Genomic DNA, 16427 nt, shown 5'->3' on the forward strand with positions numbered 1-16427 from the left:
AGAGCGGTCCAGAACTCGATAGATTTCGACTGTCTCTGCAACTTCCCGTAGGAGCAGTACCCATGTGCGCTGGACAGTGGTGTGGAAGAGAAGCCACAGTGGGGTAGTGGGATGTTTCAATACGGCAACCTCATCAAACCCCTGTTCCCAATAGCCAATGAGCACGCCATTTCTTACCACTGGCAAGACGAACCAGTCATAGCAGAGGTCCGCAGGCCAATAGGGTTGGTATGGCTCAGTGGGGTCAGGACAATAGGACATAGAGCAAAAAGGGCAGTAGGACATAGAGCAAATCAATACAGAACATAATAGAGAAAAGGGGAAAGTCCTTGTGAAAGTCCTTGTGATGATCAGTCGCAGGATCACGTTGCCCGTGGCCCAACGCGTTTCCGGTAGCGTCAGACACAAGGTGATGATCAGACGCGTGTGATGCACCCAGGGAATCACGTCGGCTACTCTCACCGCAGTTGGGATGGAGAGGAGGACGGTATACGGGCCTCGCCACTTAGGGATGAGGGGGTTGCGCTTCCACACTGTCACCCGGCTGGAACTTGTGGACGGCTCAGCGAGACTGCACGGTGTAGGCTCGAGGTAGTACCTGGAAAGGGAAGCAAACACACACGGGGACAGGAATTGCACTTGTTCCTGAGTGATGTGATCTCCCACCCGCCCCAAACTGGCGGGGATGTCTCAGACGAAAGGGGTGGCCTGCCATACAAAAGTTCAAAGGGTGATAGTCTCAGTCTCTTGGTTGGAGCGCTCTGAATCTGAAACAAGGCAATGGGCAGGACATCTATCCAGTGTAGTCCCGTCTCCTGGGTCAGCTTGGCCAAGTGGGTCTTCAAGGTGCGATTCATACGCTCAGGTTTTCCCAAACTCTGGGGTCTGTAGGCTGCGTGTAGCCTTCAGTTTATCTGCAGCGCCTTGCACACTTCTTGCACAACTTTATCAATGAAGGCAGGGCCATTGTCACTGCCAATACTTCTGGGGAGGCCAAATCGGGGTATGAGTTCATGTAACAGTTTCTTGGACACTTCACGAGGTATCTCTGTTCTAGTGGGGTATGCCTCTGTCAGGGTGCAGACAAGCACAAGCAGGTATTTGATGCCACTAGCTGGTGGTAGTTCAGTGAAGTCCACAATCAGGCTTTTCATAGGGGTAAAGCCCACGTGTTGTACACCCGGTGGGGGGAGGTGGCCTTGTCTGGGGGTGTTCTTGGCGCACAGGACACACCTCTGGGATATAGCAGCAACTAGTTGAGAAAGGTTAGTGATATAGAAAAGTCTCCCAAGGTGTGCTCTGGCAGCTGGACCCCCTAGATGAGTGGACTCGTGGTAATTCTTCACAATCACGGTAGCCAGATGTTGGGGCACAAAAACACGGTTTTCTGGTAGACGGAACCATCCCTCCTGGAGTGTTGCTCCTTCCTGGCGTGCCCACTGTTGCTCCTCCGGTGTGTAGCGTGGTTCCACATCGTCTGGAGTGAGTTGTGGGATGAGGGCTGCGTTGAGTGCTGGTGGAGGTTTCAAAGCTGCTTCACGAGCTGCGTTGTCTGCCTTCCGGTTGCCCCTAGTGACCATGTCCCGGCCTCTCCCATGGGCTTTGTAGTGCATCACGGCAATCTCTTCGGGACCCCATACTGCTTCCAGTAACGTCTCAACTTCTGGACATTAGCCTTGCATCCTGCTGCCAATTGCAGGGCAATGCCTTTTGCTGTTGGACTTCGCCTCAAAACACAAACAACTCTTGGAGACTTTGGCTTTCTTAGAGCTCTTGGAACGGCTTGCCTGCCTTGCACCCCCACTTCTGGGTGCTCTGCTGCCTGAGGAACAACTTATTGAAGCGTAGAAACAGCTTCCCAAAACAGCCTCAGCCCCCTCTGGGCTTGGTACTTTTTCTGGGCATTCTCTAGCCCCCTCTGGGCTTTCTGGGCGTCCCACAGCCCCTTCTGGGCTTCCAGCCCCCTCTGGTCTGGCTGCCACTGTGGCCTGACATGCTGTCTTCAGTGGCTGCCACGCTACCCAGGGCTTCCTCCCTTGGAGTATTGCCAACAGCCAAGAATCAACGCTGGCCCTTAAAATGACTAGGACCCTTTGGTCTCTCTAGAGCATCAGGCACGTCTGCTTCACAAGCTTCCACTGCGCCTGCAGACTTCTCAATGGGTTGGGCAAAGCCTGTTTCAGTCTGTGTACCCCTTATATTCCATAAGGGTGAGAACCGAATGGGGCACATTCACATGCATCTCCTGGCCAAACGTGAACTTGCCTGCTTCTTCCACTAGTGTGGCGGTGGCAGCGACAGACCACAGACAGGGTGGCCAGCCTTTCACTGTGGAATCTAATTGCTTGATAGTCTCAAAGGCTTCTTGTTGGGCCGGTCCCCACTCAAAGGGGTCTCTTTCTCTTCCTCTGGTAACTTCATTTAGAGGTTTTGCTAAAATACTGAAGCCTTGGATCAGGATTCTGCAAAAGCCTACTGCTCCACAACTTTAAGCTTGTCTTTTAGGGATATCCCAATCTCTGCCTTTCCTTGCAGTGACCTTTTGACAATTTCTAGATGGTCAGTATGTTCAGCAAGTTGTCTGGATAAATTAGCTAAATCTTCATCCCTTTCTTTTTGCATTTTGTAAAGTGAGCTGGGTGTGTGAATCTTTCACTGATTTCAGCTCATTCACAAAACTTTGTTCTTTGTTTTTCTTTTAATTTTAGTAACTTGTTCAATTTCTCCTTTACAGAGATATGTTCATCGACCTGGGATTTAAAATGGTCTGTTCCTCCTTACATTCTATTTCTGTTTCTTGCAATTTTTAGCTGATTTACTTATTTGTTCTTTAAGCAATTTAATTTGTGAGTCACACTCCATGAGTTTGTTGTTGTAAGTAACATCACAAGTCTTAATTGCAGAATGAAGATCTTTAACTGTTTGGCTAGTCTCTTTGTTTTGCCTAACAAATTCTTCATTCTCTTTTGTTTTACTAGCGTTTTTCAATTTTTTTTTTTCCTCAGCCAGTTCTGATTTTATTGCACTTAACTGTTCAGAAAGTTCTGAAAGCTTTCTGCCTCCACTGTTCACACCTTTGGTTTGTAGATCTTTCAGTAACTGGACTTCCCTTTCAGCCTTAGACAACACTATTTCCCTGTCTTGCATTTCATCCTCTTTGCACTTGATCTGACATTTCAGAATATTAATCTGCTCAGAATACACATTTGTATTTGAAATAATAGCAGAAATTTCTTTGTCTTTCTCAGCTAAAACCTCTCTGAGGTTGTCAAATTCTCTTCCATGCCTCTGGAGGTCTTGAATTAGTTAAGACCTCTCTTCTAAATGACTTGTGTTTAATCTATTAAGTCCTTCATTTGTCTGTTCAAGATCCTGTTACATTAATTCTATAACAGCATCCTGTTTCATGCTCTTTTCTTTTATTTTCCTCTGTTAATGCAGTAATAACTGCTTACTGTTCTGTACACTCTTCTCCATAAACACTGCACTTCTTCTGGACATCTTCCCTCTCCAAAACCTGACATGAGGGAGTGACTTTGCAATGTTCAGTCCTGCATTTCTTCAACCAGGGGGGGTGATTGTCATCTACCACCTTCAGCCAGTTGTCTATATAGGGAATCTGGTCAGGATGTCCCCCCTGGTCTATGCTGATTTTGGTCCTTCCTTGAAGTTGTTTAACATACATTGAAGGGGAATTACTGGACCTTTCAAGCCTTTCAAGCCTCCCCCCTCCCATTTTCAGTATGGCCCTGTACAGCGTCCCCACACCAAACACTCACACATTCATTTCGCAACTTTTCTCACCCAGGTGCGGTCGCCCGACTGGGAAATGGAGTACTTGTTGCTACGACCCCAGGGGAATGCCCCGGGGTAACACACATACATGCACAAAATGCCTCTCTCGTTGGACGCTTGCACGACACACTAACCACCCTGTGCCCCCCCTTTTTCTCTCCTTCCTAATACCAAAGCGTGGGTGGTTGTCAGGGGTCAACCCTTCTCCTTAATGCCACTGTCCACGCTGGAGATTTGATCAGGATCTCCCTTCTCCTTAATTAAAAGGAGGATTTCCTATCCCCTCAGGGCTTGTTGCCATGTACTCACCCCAGCCGGCTGTTCTCTGCCCTGTCCTCCCAACCTCGGCTCTTCAAATCCGTTGTCCTCTGTCCCAGGATACAGCAAGAGGGTCAAGTTGCCTTCTGCCCCCCTCCGAAGAAAAGGTTCGGTGTGCACGTGGAAGCCAGGAGGTCCGTTGGCCCTCCGCCATCTCTGCCCAGAGGTCAAGGGAGCTGCCTCCTGGTCTCTGAGGACACTTAAAGTCCTTCTGATCCGAGTCACTTTTGGCACCAGAAATGAAAGGGACATCGGTATTCAGACCAGGAATGTAAAAATCAGGCAGCAAAGTTTCTTAAAGAAAAAGTTTTTATTTGGATTTTTGTCCGACAAAAAGCAAATAGGGTGCATTCAGGAAAATGAAGAATGCCCGCCCCCCCTTTGGGGCAGTCAACTTATATATCTTTCTGCAAAGCACAGTTCAGCCCCTTGGCATCCCTTTAGCCAATGATTGACAATTTCCTATGGTCATTGATACATATTCATTAAAGCTCAACCAATGAATAAATTTGGTGTGTCCTTTCGGTTCCAAGTTGCCTATTCCACTAGGTGGCGCTACTGGCTTATAAACTGCTTAACCTCTGTACTAGTTCCAGGAAGTGCCCCTGAACCCCCCGCTTCCAAGAAATGTCCTTGTGGTTTAGCAACTTCACACCTAAGCGTTATATCTGGAGCCTGGCGGTCAGCAAACATCCTGCTACTTGCCTTTGTCAGGGGTCGTTTCTCAGAAATGGCTTAACCTCAACTAGCAAACTTCCTGCAGGGGCAAGCTAGCTGCACCCACAAGCTTGCATGCTTGCTGCCTCTGCAAAAGGTGGCAAAGTGACAAACATGAGAAAGAGAAATAGTCTTTAGCTTTCTAAAATGGCTTTGTGCTTTTAGCTTTTAGATGGCCCTATAATATGGCTTCAGAGGTTCTTAGCCTGGCTCTCTATTGGTCATCCTGACCTTCACCCCTGCATAACCAATATGAAAGTTAGCTGAAGCTTAGTCCATTTTTCATAAAGCAAGTTTCCAGGAAGGTACACCTCCAGTTTACTTCCTCCCTCTCCAAAATGGATGACCATAGGCTTGGGAGTCTGTCAGAGCTGCTGCTTTTGCAATCTATTCTAGCTTTCCTTTCACCTTCTCAATAAAGGGATGCCTTTGCAGCAAGCCAGCTTCCCGATTCATTCACACTCTCTTCTAGACATTTGATAGGTGTCATACTGCTAGGAGACAGCGTCCTAAAGTGAGACAGCTCCATTATACGCACTGGGAATTACTTCTGAGTATACATGTACAGGATAAATGAAAGAAGGTTTTATACTTCACTAGTTGGATTGAAAGGAGCAGATAGTATTATTTAGGATTAACTAGATCATAAATTATTAAACTGTTTGCTCCCAGGGCCGACTAAGATGGCTGACAATGACTGAGGCCCAGGAGTCACAAAATGGTGGTGCAGGGACAGAAGAAGTTACAAAATGGTGGCAAGGCAGAGTTTGGCACAAGGAGCTGGCAATCACTTGCATGATTTTCTACTGGTATCAAATCAATCTTTGGAAATGGCTATTTTTTACCTCAGCATTTTCCTTGCAGCAAGGAATCCACTACGTCAGTTTTCCTCGTGCTAAATACAGGCACTTTTTCTGGTGGCATTGGGAAAGCTGATCCAGCTTTAAGCGCGGAAAGCTTTTGCTTTTATATTTACATATTTCCACCTAGTCTCTCAAAAATATTTTACACATCTCTTGTGGTTTCTTCTCCCATTTTCTCTTCCATGGCCAGGTACATTCACTTTTTTGTCCTGTTTCTTCTGATATTCCCCTTTTCCATTCCCGGTTTGTCAGTTGTTGATTATGTTATATGTTAGCCTTTTACCTCACTTTCTAACTTCCTTCCACATCTCCTCAGTTCCTCTTCCCTTAACGGAGGAAGACATTTTCCTCCTCTCCCCCGCCAACTTCTCTGTCTCCCCGGCCCCATTATCTCAGCATGTAAGAAATTATGGGTGCTGGCACGGGTATGTTGAACACATTTAGTGAAAGGTTTTATTCAAAAACAAGCTTCTGTATCGTGTATTTGTACATTAACAGATATTTTAGGCTATGTATATTCTGGTGGGAGTGTTTTCCTGCAGGAGGGGAGTTGACACACAAAAAATAAAAAGCACCTTTAAGGACAATCAGAGATGAAGGAGAAGAACGTTTGGAGGGGCTTACGACCTTGCAGCCGAGGGATGGGGGGAAACGGTTGTGGGAAAAGCATCCATGTTGAAAGAATAGTAACTCTGGCCAGAGCATAAGAGATTACATTTACTGCTGGAATATCATCTTGGCTGTGAGTCCTGCAAGCCCTGCTCCCTGCCTTCTTCCAACTGTCCTGGGACTGACCCCAGGTACAAATGATGAGGCTGCTGAACAGACTCTGGGTGGGGGCATTGCTTAGGGATTTTTGTAGAGGGGGTGTTATTGTGGCTGTTATTGATATTAATTTGTGTAGGTTTTTTTGTAGCTTTATTTATGTGGAATTTTTTCAGTTTGGTTGTGTACTTTTTGATGTTTTAATGATCCCTTATGGCTACTTTTGCTGTATTTTGAATTGTGCATTTCTTTTCATGGCATAAGCCACCTGGAGCATGGCTATTAACCGTGGAAAGGTGGCATGCAAATAAAATGACATATGTATGTACCGGTATGTATGTTTACTGCTAGGAGACCTATTCCTGCAGCCCTATTCCTTCCTAACAGGGAGAAAACTCTATTATACACATTGGGACTTCTAATTATATATGTACAGGATTGTGCTGTAATGTTACAGGAAATACAACTGACTGTATTACTACATTATAAATCCACCCTTCCTACAAGGATGATGAATGGGTGACAATATTTACAGAAGCAATATATAAACTGTGCTGATCTCTGTAAACAAAAAATACACAATGAATAAATACACTACATAATTTATCTCAGTAATCCTCAAATTCTGTAGCACAGAACATCTTTAGTATATATAACTGATAACTCTATGTCCACTTTGGCAAAACAAAAAACAAAAATACCACAACCAAAGCATAAACAAACCCAAGGACAGGGAACCTGCAGTTCTTCCAGATGTTTCTGGACTACAACTCATATCATCCCTGCTCATTGGCCATGATGGTTGCGGCAGGTGAGTGTTGAAGTTCATCAGCATTTTGAGGGCCACAGATCCCCCATTCCTACTTTAAATTGTTAAAGTAAGAACTTGGCTGTAGAAGGATTCCCGCCACCGCTACCCCCCATAGAAAGGTTTAAGGAGATTGCTGGATTTTGACCATAATAAATTTGTGCAGCCTTTTTTCAGTTAGAATATCAAAGTGAAGCACTGCTGTCAAGCACACAACTTCTCACTGGCAGGCTGCAGTGTGTGTGTGGATTCAGTCCACCTAACTCCATGCTTTTAAGATACTGACACACTTCATCTGAAAAGGTGTATTTCACAGCTGAAGGAAAGTGACCTTCATGAACAGTATTTTAAAAACTGTAAGGATGCAACTTGAGAAGTGTGCATTCATATATTGTTCACGCACACACACATATATCTATATTATACATATATGTTATTATCATGCTATTACAGAATCAGAAGCAAACTTTGGTTATTGGATGGTATGTGGAAGTATAATGTATACAGAGTAGGAATTAAAATAAACACAACGTGCAAACTTTTAAAAATATATGAATGAAGCTTTTATACTTCACTAGTTGGATTAAAAGGAGCAGATAGTATTATTTAGGATTAACTAGATCATAAATTATTAAACTGTTTTCTCCCAGGGCCGACTAAGATGGCTGACAATGACTTAGGCCCAGCAGTCACAAAATGGTGGTGCGGGGACAGAAGAAGTTACAAAATGGTGGCAAGGCGGAGTTTGGCACAAGGAGCTGCCAATCACTTGCATGATTTTCTACTGGTATCAAATCAATCTTTTTAAATGGCTATTTTTTACCTCAGCCCACTACGTCAGTTTTCCTCGTGCTAAATACAGGCACTTTTTCTGGTGGCTTTGGGAAAGCTGATCCAGCTTTAAGCGCGGAAAGCTTTTGCTTTTATATTTCCGTATTTCCACCCAGTCTCTCAAAAATATTTTACGCATCTCTTGTGCTTTTTTCTCCCGTTTCCTCTTCCATGGCCAGGTACATTCACTTTTTTGTCCTGTTTCTTCTGATATCCCCCCCTTTTCCATTCCCGGTTTGTCTGTTGTTATGTTATATATTAGCCTTTTATCTCACTTTCTAACTTCCTTCCACATCTCCTCAGTTCCTCTTCCCTTAGCAGAGGTAGACATTTCCCTCCTCTCCCCTGCCAACTTTGTTTTCCCTACCCCGTTATCTCAGCATGGAAGGAGTTTTGGGTGCTGGCATGGGTATATTGAACACATTTAGTGAAGGATTTCATTTAAAAACAAGCTTTTGTACAGGGTGGATAAAAATCAATGATTTAAATTTTAAAAGATCAGATTTTTTATTTAAATCGGATTTTTTAAAATTTAAATCGGATTTTTAAAATAAAATGCTTTTGGAGGAAAAATCTTTCTAAAGATATTTTTCTGTTTAAGTTACAGTATAGTCCAAAGGCTATAATGGAAATAAGGATTTGTTTTAAGTTTTTCATGTGTGCTAAAACTCAGTCTAAGTTTGTTTGTTTTTTAAGTTCAACCACATCAGTTAACAAACATGGATACATATGCTATAATATTATTGTTTAAGTTAAATAAATTGTTTAAATTGTTGTTAAGGAAATGATTATTTTTCTCCTTCCAAAAATGTACAAATATAAAGTTAACTTATTAAACCTCACAATAATTTCATAATTATCTGCCTAGTATAACTCAGTGATTTTTTTATATAAGTGTAAAAACTACTCTGAAAATTTATTATTCAAGAAATGAAACCTTCACCTGGTTGTAAATATTAAGATTAAACCAGCAAGAATGAGTATTTCTGTAAAAAAAAATTATGTAAATCAAGCATAGCTGTCAACTTTTCCCATTTTTTAAGGGGATTCCCTTATTCCGAATAGGATTCCTCGCAAGAAAAGGGAAAAGTTGACAGCTATGAAATCAAGTCTTACTGACTAGTAATTTAAATCAAATCCACCCTGCTTTTGTAACATGTATTTGTACATTAACAGATATTTTAGGCTATATATTTTCTGGTGGGAGTGTTTTCCTGCAGGAGCGGATTTGACAGGGGGGGGGGGGAAGGCACCTTTAAGGACAATCAAAGATGAGGGAGAAGAATGTTTGGAGGGGATTTTGACCGTTGCAGCAGAGGGATGGGGGGAAATGGTTGGGAAGAAAGCATCCATGTTTAAAGAGTAGTAATTCTGGCCAGAGAATAAGGGATTACATTTACTGCTGGAATATCATCTTGGCTGTGAGTCGTGGAAGGCCTGCTCCCTGCCTTCTTCCTCCCTTCCTTTTTTTTAAATAAACATTTTTATTCGATTTTCCAATACAAATTAATTTTTTAAAAATTCATATACATATTCATATACAGAGATTCCCCCAAATCTCAGGACTAACTCCCACCCCTCCCTGGACCCCCATTTTAAACATCTTAAACTGCATCATCTTCCAGACTCTAGTATATCAATCGATATTTCCCATGGTAATTTTTACACTACAAGTGAAATCAAAATCCTGCTAATGTTTCCATCTGCTTACAGTGGTTTTTATGTAAACATTTTTATTTGATCTCCCTGCCTTCTTCCAACTCTCCGGGTGGGCATGGCACTGACTGATGATGAGGCTGCTGAACAGACTCTGGGTGGGGGCATTGTTAGCTGCCCTAAGCCCAACTTCAGCTGAGGAGGGCAGGGTATAAATAAAAGTTTATTTATTATTATTATTGCTTAGGGTTTTTTGCTGAGGGGGTGTTATTGTTGCTGTTATTGATATTAATTTGTGTAGTTTTATTTTGTACCTTTATGATGATTTATGTGGAAATCCTTTGGTTTGGTTGTGTACTTTTTGATGTTTTATTTATACCTTATGACTACTTTTGCTGTATTTTGAATTGTGCATTTCTTTTCATGGCTTAAGCCACCTGGAGCATGGCTATTAACCGTGGAAAGGTGGCATGCAAATAAAATGATGTACGTATGTATGTTTGCACTGGCGACTCACAGAAATCCTCTCAAGGTGAAGTTTTAATTAAATGGTAATTCTGTATCTTGGCTTTATCAGCACGGGTGTGTGTGTCATATGGTATAATGCTTCTTCATTTATTTATTTTTTAATCGGTTCACATAGAAAATTGCCATGTCAGGAAGAAGACTAGGTTTTAACTACTGTATTTCCCTGGCACCCACTTTTCTATTTACAGGGATTTCCATTATTACTGAGGAGCACTCAGACATCTGAACCCCCACCTGAAATAGTACTGCTCAGATACAGTTTTATTGAGAATGGGGCTTAAGTGGCTTTGCAAATCTGTCAACATTGACTGTGAATTGTTGGAAACATAGTTAGGAAAGAAAGGAGCACCAAGCTGAGAAAAGGCAACAAAAGGGTTGAAGGCTGCATTCTTCTAGAGTTGGTTTTAAAACAAACATGATGCCAAGGAGCTGAGTCTTAATTCATTAGCATCATTTAGTGAACATTAGCGTAGCTGTTGTTATATAAGGCCAGGGCTTTACAAGTCTTGGTGAAATGTCATTGTATAAGCTAAAGAAAAGATCTGCTGGTGTCGCTATACTAGCTCAGGACAGCCTCTAGTAGTGGCACAGAGACTAGCAAGCACAGCTGCACTTGCAGTTCTCTCCCATATATATGAATAGCAAAGCCTAAGAAAACATCCAAGACAGCACAAAACAATACGGAGATCATTAACATTATATTTATTTATATTCCAGCTTCATACAAACTGGATAGAAGCATAAACATAGTACATTTCTACCATTTTCAACAAAAATATATAACCAATATGTACAATTATTGTATTAAAAATACAAAAGGGATACAGACTCCACCAATGTCTTTCTAAAAGACATACAGGTACAAGTAGTATCAAAAGTATGAGGAAATCACCAGTTAGTTGTACATTCTGCACTTGACATCACAGAGTGAACTGAGATTAGCAGTCCTATGGTCTACAATTACTTAATGCCTATATAACATTTGTGCAACTTGTGATACAGCTAGGTTTGTTCTGTCTTGCTATATGCACATGTGGTCCATACCCTATATAATGAAACTGGCAAATGCATATTACATGTAAAATTACAAATGTATAATTGACAATGTGATATATGAGCAAATAAGACAAAAGCCATGAATACAGGAGAAAGAGAATAATTAAATAAAGCACTGACATAATTCAATACAGTGAAAAAACACTGCAATTTGATCTTTAGAAGTTGAAGTTATTTACGTTTATCTACTGATCAATATGATCAGCTGAGTTCAATGAAAAAAATTCCAAGACCAGCAGTTCCTCACATCTGAGTACTGCTCAGATTGGCAGCCTTCACTTTTCCGGAGTCTGTGCAAAACCAACACAAAAACAGAAAGTAGGGGGTGTCATTTCATTTCAGTCACTCAAGGATTAATAGCAGCTGTGAGCATGTGATTGCTACCCGATTGGCCTTCTCTATACATGCAGTGTTCCATAAAAGTAATCCACAGTTGTGAATATTTTTGTACTGCTAAGGCTGATAGATCTTCAGAGATTGCTCCTCTTTATAAAAAGGTTGTATCACTTCCTAATGCAAAGCCAATAAAAAGAGCCTATTACATCACTATTAAGGGTTGGCATTAGTTGCAGTGTCCTGCATTGCCTTAACTGTAGTATTATCCTCATAATTTGTGTGTGACAACTGTTAGCGTATTACAAGGATGATAAAAAGGAAAAAAATATTTGAAGTAAAAGATGGAATTGCCATTTGTCAAAGTGCGACAAATGTTTTTATTCACCATTCTGTATTCCTCAAGGCACAGGAAAGGGATGCAAAATGGATTTGCATCTATTAAAACGCAAGACTAATTGCCCTGCATCATTATAGATGCAAATTAGCAATACCAGCAATTCCAAAACTGATCAACTGTGCTCCGAATGTAGAACACTAAAAATGAAGGTTGAAGGTCAATGAAAGGCCGAATCCTCCCTATAGACCACCCTTACTTAGATACACTATAGCTTTTTAAAAACCGCTTCTTAAAAAGTACAAAATAATACTGAAATTATGCAGGTGTAACTCCCCCCCCCAATACAACATTTAGAGTAGCAACAAAGGCATTGTAAACAAGCAAACAAGCACTGTGTACTTGAAGGAATTCAACATGTTTCTCTTAGTAGGGTAAAGGCCAAATGTAGCTTGTCAACTAGTTGATTTCATTATCCCAATGAGGTGAAGTGCACGGATTGTGATCAGCGGCAGGGCATGACCCGGTGGTGCCTGGGGTGGGTGGGAGCGTGCCACACAATGGGGAAAGGGCACGCCGTGGGGTGGAGTATGCCGTCGGAATGACTGCGTCCTTCTCAGCCGTCCTTCCTCGGATCTTAATCACAATCAGAGGCGTAGAGTGAGGGGTGCTGGGGGGGTGCATCGCCCCAGGTGCAATTTTGTGAGGGGGGTGCTGGGTGCCAGAGCTGCTGCATCCTTCTCAGCTGCAGGGCATTAACTTCACAGTATTTCACATGCAGGGGAGAGATGTGGCAGCTTCGTGCACCAACCCCACACTGCTTTTGTGGGAATTGTGGGACCTGTAGGGCACTCAAGCCACTGCGTCCCCCTCAGCCACCCTTTGGCTGGAGGGCACCCAGAAGAGATGTGGCAGCTTGGGCACCCTGTAAAAGCAGTGAGAGGCTGCAAGAGCAGTGTGGAGCCAGCGCATGGAGCCGCCACATCTCTCCCTTGCATGTGAAATACTGTGAAGAAATTGTCCTGGCACTTTTCAAACTGTGTTGCTTGAAATGCACAGTTCAGCATTTTCCCCAGCTACCACTGTTGCCGTCTTCCACATCACAGTATCATTTATATTACAGCTGTATGAGAGGACTAAAAAATTCTAAATAGGCCAAGGCTTTACAACCGAAAGAGGGTATCTCTTCTCCATCATTGAACCAGCCAGAAATACACGTCAGCATTTTTCTTAGTTGGGAATCAAAACGTGTACTTCCAACATCTACACGTCACAATGAATAACTGACTGTACTTCCCCAATGCCTGGAAGCATTTACAACCTTCCTCAGATCTTAATCACAATTACAGGCGTAGGTTGGGGCATGCTGGGGGGGACATCACCCCAGGTGCAGTCTTGGGAGGGGGCCACAGGGTGCCAGAGCTGCTGAATCCTTCACAGTTGGAGAGACGCAGCAGCTCCGTGTGCCGGCCCCACACTGCTTTTGAGGGCAGTGCAGGACCTGCAGGGTGCCCAAGCCACCGCATCTCTTCTGGGTGCCCTTTAGCTGGAGGGTGGCTATGGGGAACACTGAGGGTCCCACGTTGCCTGCAAAAGCAGTGCGGGGCCAGCACATAAAGCCACCGCACCCCTCTGGCTGAGAAGGAAGCAGAAGCTCTGGTGCCCTCTGCGCCGCTCCCCCCCCCCCAACAGTTCCCCCTCCACTATACCTCTGAATGTGATTAAAAACTGCTTCCAGGCATTTGAGAAGTTCAGTCAGTTATTCATTGTGATGCGTAGATGTTGGAAGTTAGAATGGTACTGTGATGTGGCAGACAGCAACGCTGGGAAACCGCTGCAATGTGCATTTCAAGCAACGCAGTTTGAAAAGAGGCAGGGCAATTTCTTCACAGTATTTCACATGCAAGGGAAGAAGAGTGCGGGAGGAAGGGGGAGAAGCCCCATGCTGCTTTAAGGCAGGGAAGGAGGCAAACAGGTCCACCATCCTTTAGAGTTCCAAGGCTCCTATACTAGGGGCGTCGTCTTGTGCTCTCCTTTAAGTTGGCTCACGCAGGATCCAGAAAGCCCCAGTTCTTAGACGGCAGAGACTTGCTCATCTTCTGCAAACACAACAGGATAGGAGGTAAATACATCTCAAGGTATTTAGAACTAAAATAGCCAATGTATTTATATGTTAGGCTTGTTCACTTGTAACACTAAACCCATAGTGTAGCATGCACATTCGCTCTCCATGCCCTCTCCTGTGCAGCCAGGATCAGGAAAAGGTGGTAAATACCAGCCATGAATTCTGGCTAGTTGGTACATAGGAATCAGATATTAGAGTTTAACTAACCAAAGTATGTTTTAAAACAAGCCAGTTTCATAACCTAAGGTTTTAAAGTTGGTCTGTTTAGAACAGGGCTGGCAAACCTGTGGCATACTGACTAATCTTGACCCACAAGGCCATTTCCCACACCCACTTGTCCATCAGCTAGTATCACTGAGTGAAATCAGCTGCTTATTACAAGGGCAAAGTACCTCCCTCTGTTATCTGTTTCAACAGCATGTTCACCTGGTGAGCAGAGAGTTATAGGATCTGGCTGGTAACAGGCATACTCAGCCAAAGCCCTGCAGTACACTTTAAACCACTGGTTGGGCTGTTTGCAAAAGGGCTTTCAAATATCTGTTCATGGTGCTCTGAAGTCCCAAAAGTGCAGGCTTCAAAGCACAATGCTACCTGATGCCCTTATGACATCAGGTGATTGACAAGTGGACAGCACTACGCACATGTTAAATTACACCCTCCAGGGGTGGGGAGATAAAGATTTGGTCTACCAGTCAGAAAAATGTCCCCAACCCACTTTAGAAATTAGCCAGAGTCTGTTTTGAGCTCTAATCTCTAGTTGATCAGTAATAAGTCAGGTTTCTTTAACACTGGAAGTAAATACTAGCAAAAGCCTTCTCAGGCTGTCCAGCAGAAGCTGAAGGGGTGAAGCAAGAGCCTTTGTTTGAGTTTATGTACATAGTGCTAAACCACAATTTTACTTTTGCATGTGAACCAGCTACTGTGTTTACATCTCTCTCAAGTAAATACTGAACCTTATGTTTCTTTCAGCATGGTTCTTCCATTTACCCTTTAGATTAAAATACCATTTGGCTGCTTTGCCATCTCCACTTTAATTTTACCAAATCAGACTGTTTTTAACATTCAACTCAGTAAATGTTTACACCTTTGCTACAAACATTACACGGCCCTGCACTTGACTCAATATTAAGTTAAAATCCTGAGAGCATTGATGTGCTGCAGAGGAAGTGCAAACTTTACAGCTTTTTAGTCTACAAAGTATTTGAAGACTTCTTGGATTTTACACCAAAAGAAGAATTCTGCCCATGGAAAATCCTCCCTCTTAGAACCAAGATATATAAAAAAATTAAAAAATCAATAAATGTTTGGATGAGCTGCCAGCACTTCTGTCATAAGAACAAGAAACAAAGCCAGAAACACTTCTGAGCTCAGAGCTGGATAAAAGTACACGCCCTCTCTTGCACCTGCATAAACTCTTCTGGATGCAAAAGAACTTATGGAAACGAACCCTTAACTTATTATTTTCAAAATGTTATAAGATGTTTACCATCCTCCTCTGTGGAAAACCCTTGAGACTGATAGTGAACCAGATGTGGGTCTGACTCATTTGGTTTGTGCCACTGAGGTTTGCCCACAGGCCTGCTAGATGGAGGACCCTGTGGTTGCTGCTGTGAAGCTGAAGTCCCAGGGGCTTCACTTGACCGTGCCACCATCCTAGACCTCTGAAGTGCCACGTTGTAATCCGGAGGTTTTCGGGCTGGGTGGGAAACTCCTTCAGCAAAGTCAGCAATAGGTATTCCTACATAACCAGGCGGGGTTGGTGGTGGTTCACGATAGCGGCCCTCTTTTCGAGCTGCAGTAAAATAGTGCATCATCAGCAATGATAATCATTTACATATATTTGTTACAACTACTATCTATGCCTGTACTTAGTTCTATTATGTCATAATCCTGGTAGCTCTGATGTGCTTCCAAGGGAGTTCAACAACTTGGCATTAAAAACAACCACAGTATGGACATGAGGCAGCCCAAAAGTAAAGGCATTTACATTTCACTGAGTCCAAATGGGAGTTGAGCACATTCTTAAAACTTTCCCATTCAAATCAATGGAATCCAAAACTGCTTAATTCTGGCTGGATTATACAGGCACAGCCATACCAAATACCTATACACCTACATATTAATTTTATATATATTATGCAATTAAAAACATAGACATAAGCAAAGCTACAAAGAAAAAGAACAAGTGAAATAGAAGATAACTAATACAAAACCTGAGCCAATTATAGAAAGCAGCTTGTGATAACACTTAAATTATGTATATAGGGCATGGTGACATCTTGAAAAAGAATCTCA

At 42.9% G+C, this 16427-nt stretch overlaps 1 protein-coding gene and 1 long non-coding RNA gene across 7 annotated transcripts in view; one reads left to right on the plus strand and one right to left on the minus strand.

Annotated features, from left to right (window-relative positions):
- LOC308595174 overlaps nt 1-16427 on the plus strand; it is a 37509-nt gene that overhangs the window by 11638 nt on the left and 9444 nt on the right. The window lies entirely within an intron of this gene.
- RAPGEF2 (Rap guanine nucleotide exchange factor 2) overlaps nt 10967-16427 on the minus strand; it is a 162881-nt gene continuing 157420 nt past the window's right edge. For all 6 annotated transcript variants that reach the window (XM_081208648.1, XM_081208649.1, XM_081208650.1 and 3 more), the window contains 2 exons: nt 15619-15924; nt 10967-14106 (listed from right to left, as the gene is read on the minus strand). In XM_081208648.1, coding sequence (XP_081064774.1) covers nt 14081-14106; nt 15619-15924 — 332 coding nt within the window. In that variant the 3' untranslated portion in view covers nt 10967-14080. The remainder of the gene's footprint in view (nt 14107-15618; nt 15925-16427) is intronic.

This window comes from Podarcis bocagei (genome assembly GCF_964188305.1).
Source record: "Podarcis bocagei genome assembly, chromosome: 9".
In the NCBI taxonomy this organism is placed as follows: Eukaryota; Metazoa; Chordata; class Lepidosauria; order Squamata; family Lacertidae; genus Podarcis; species Podarcis bocagei.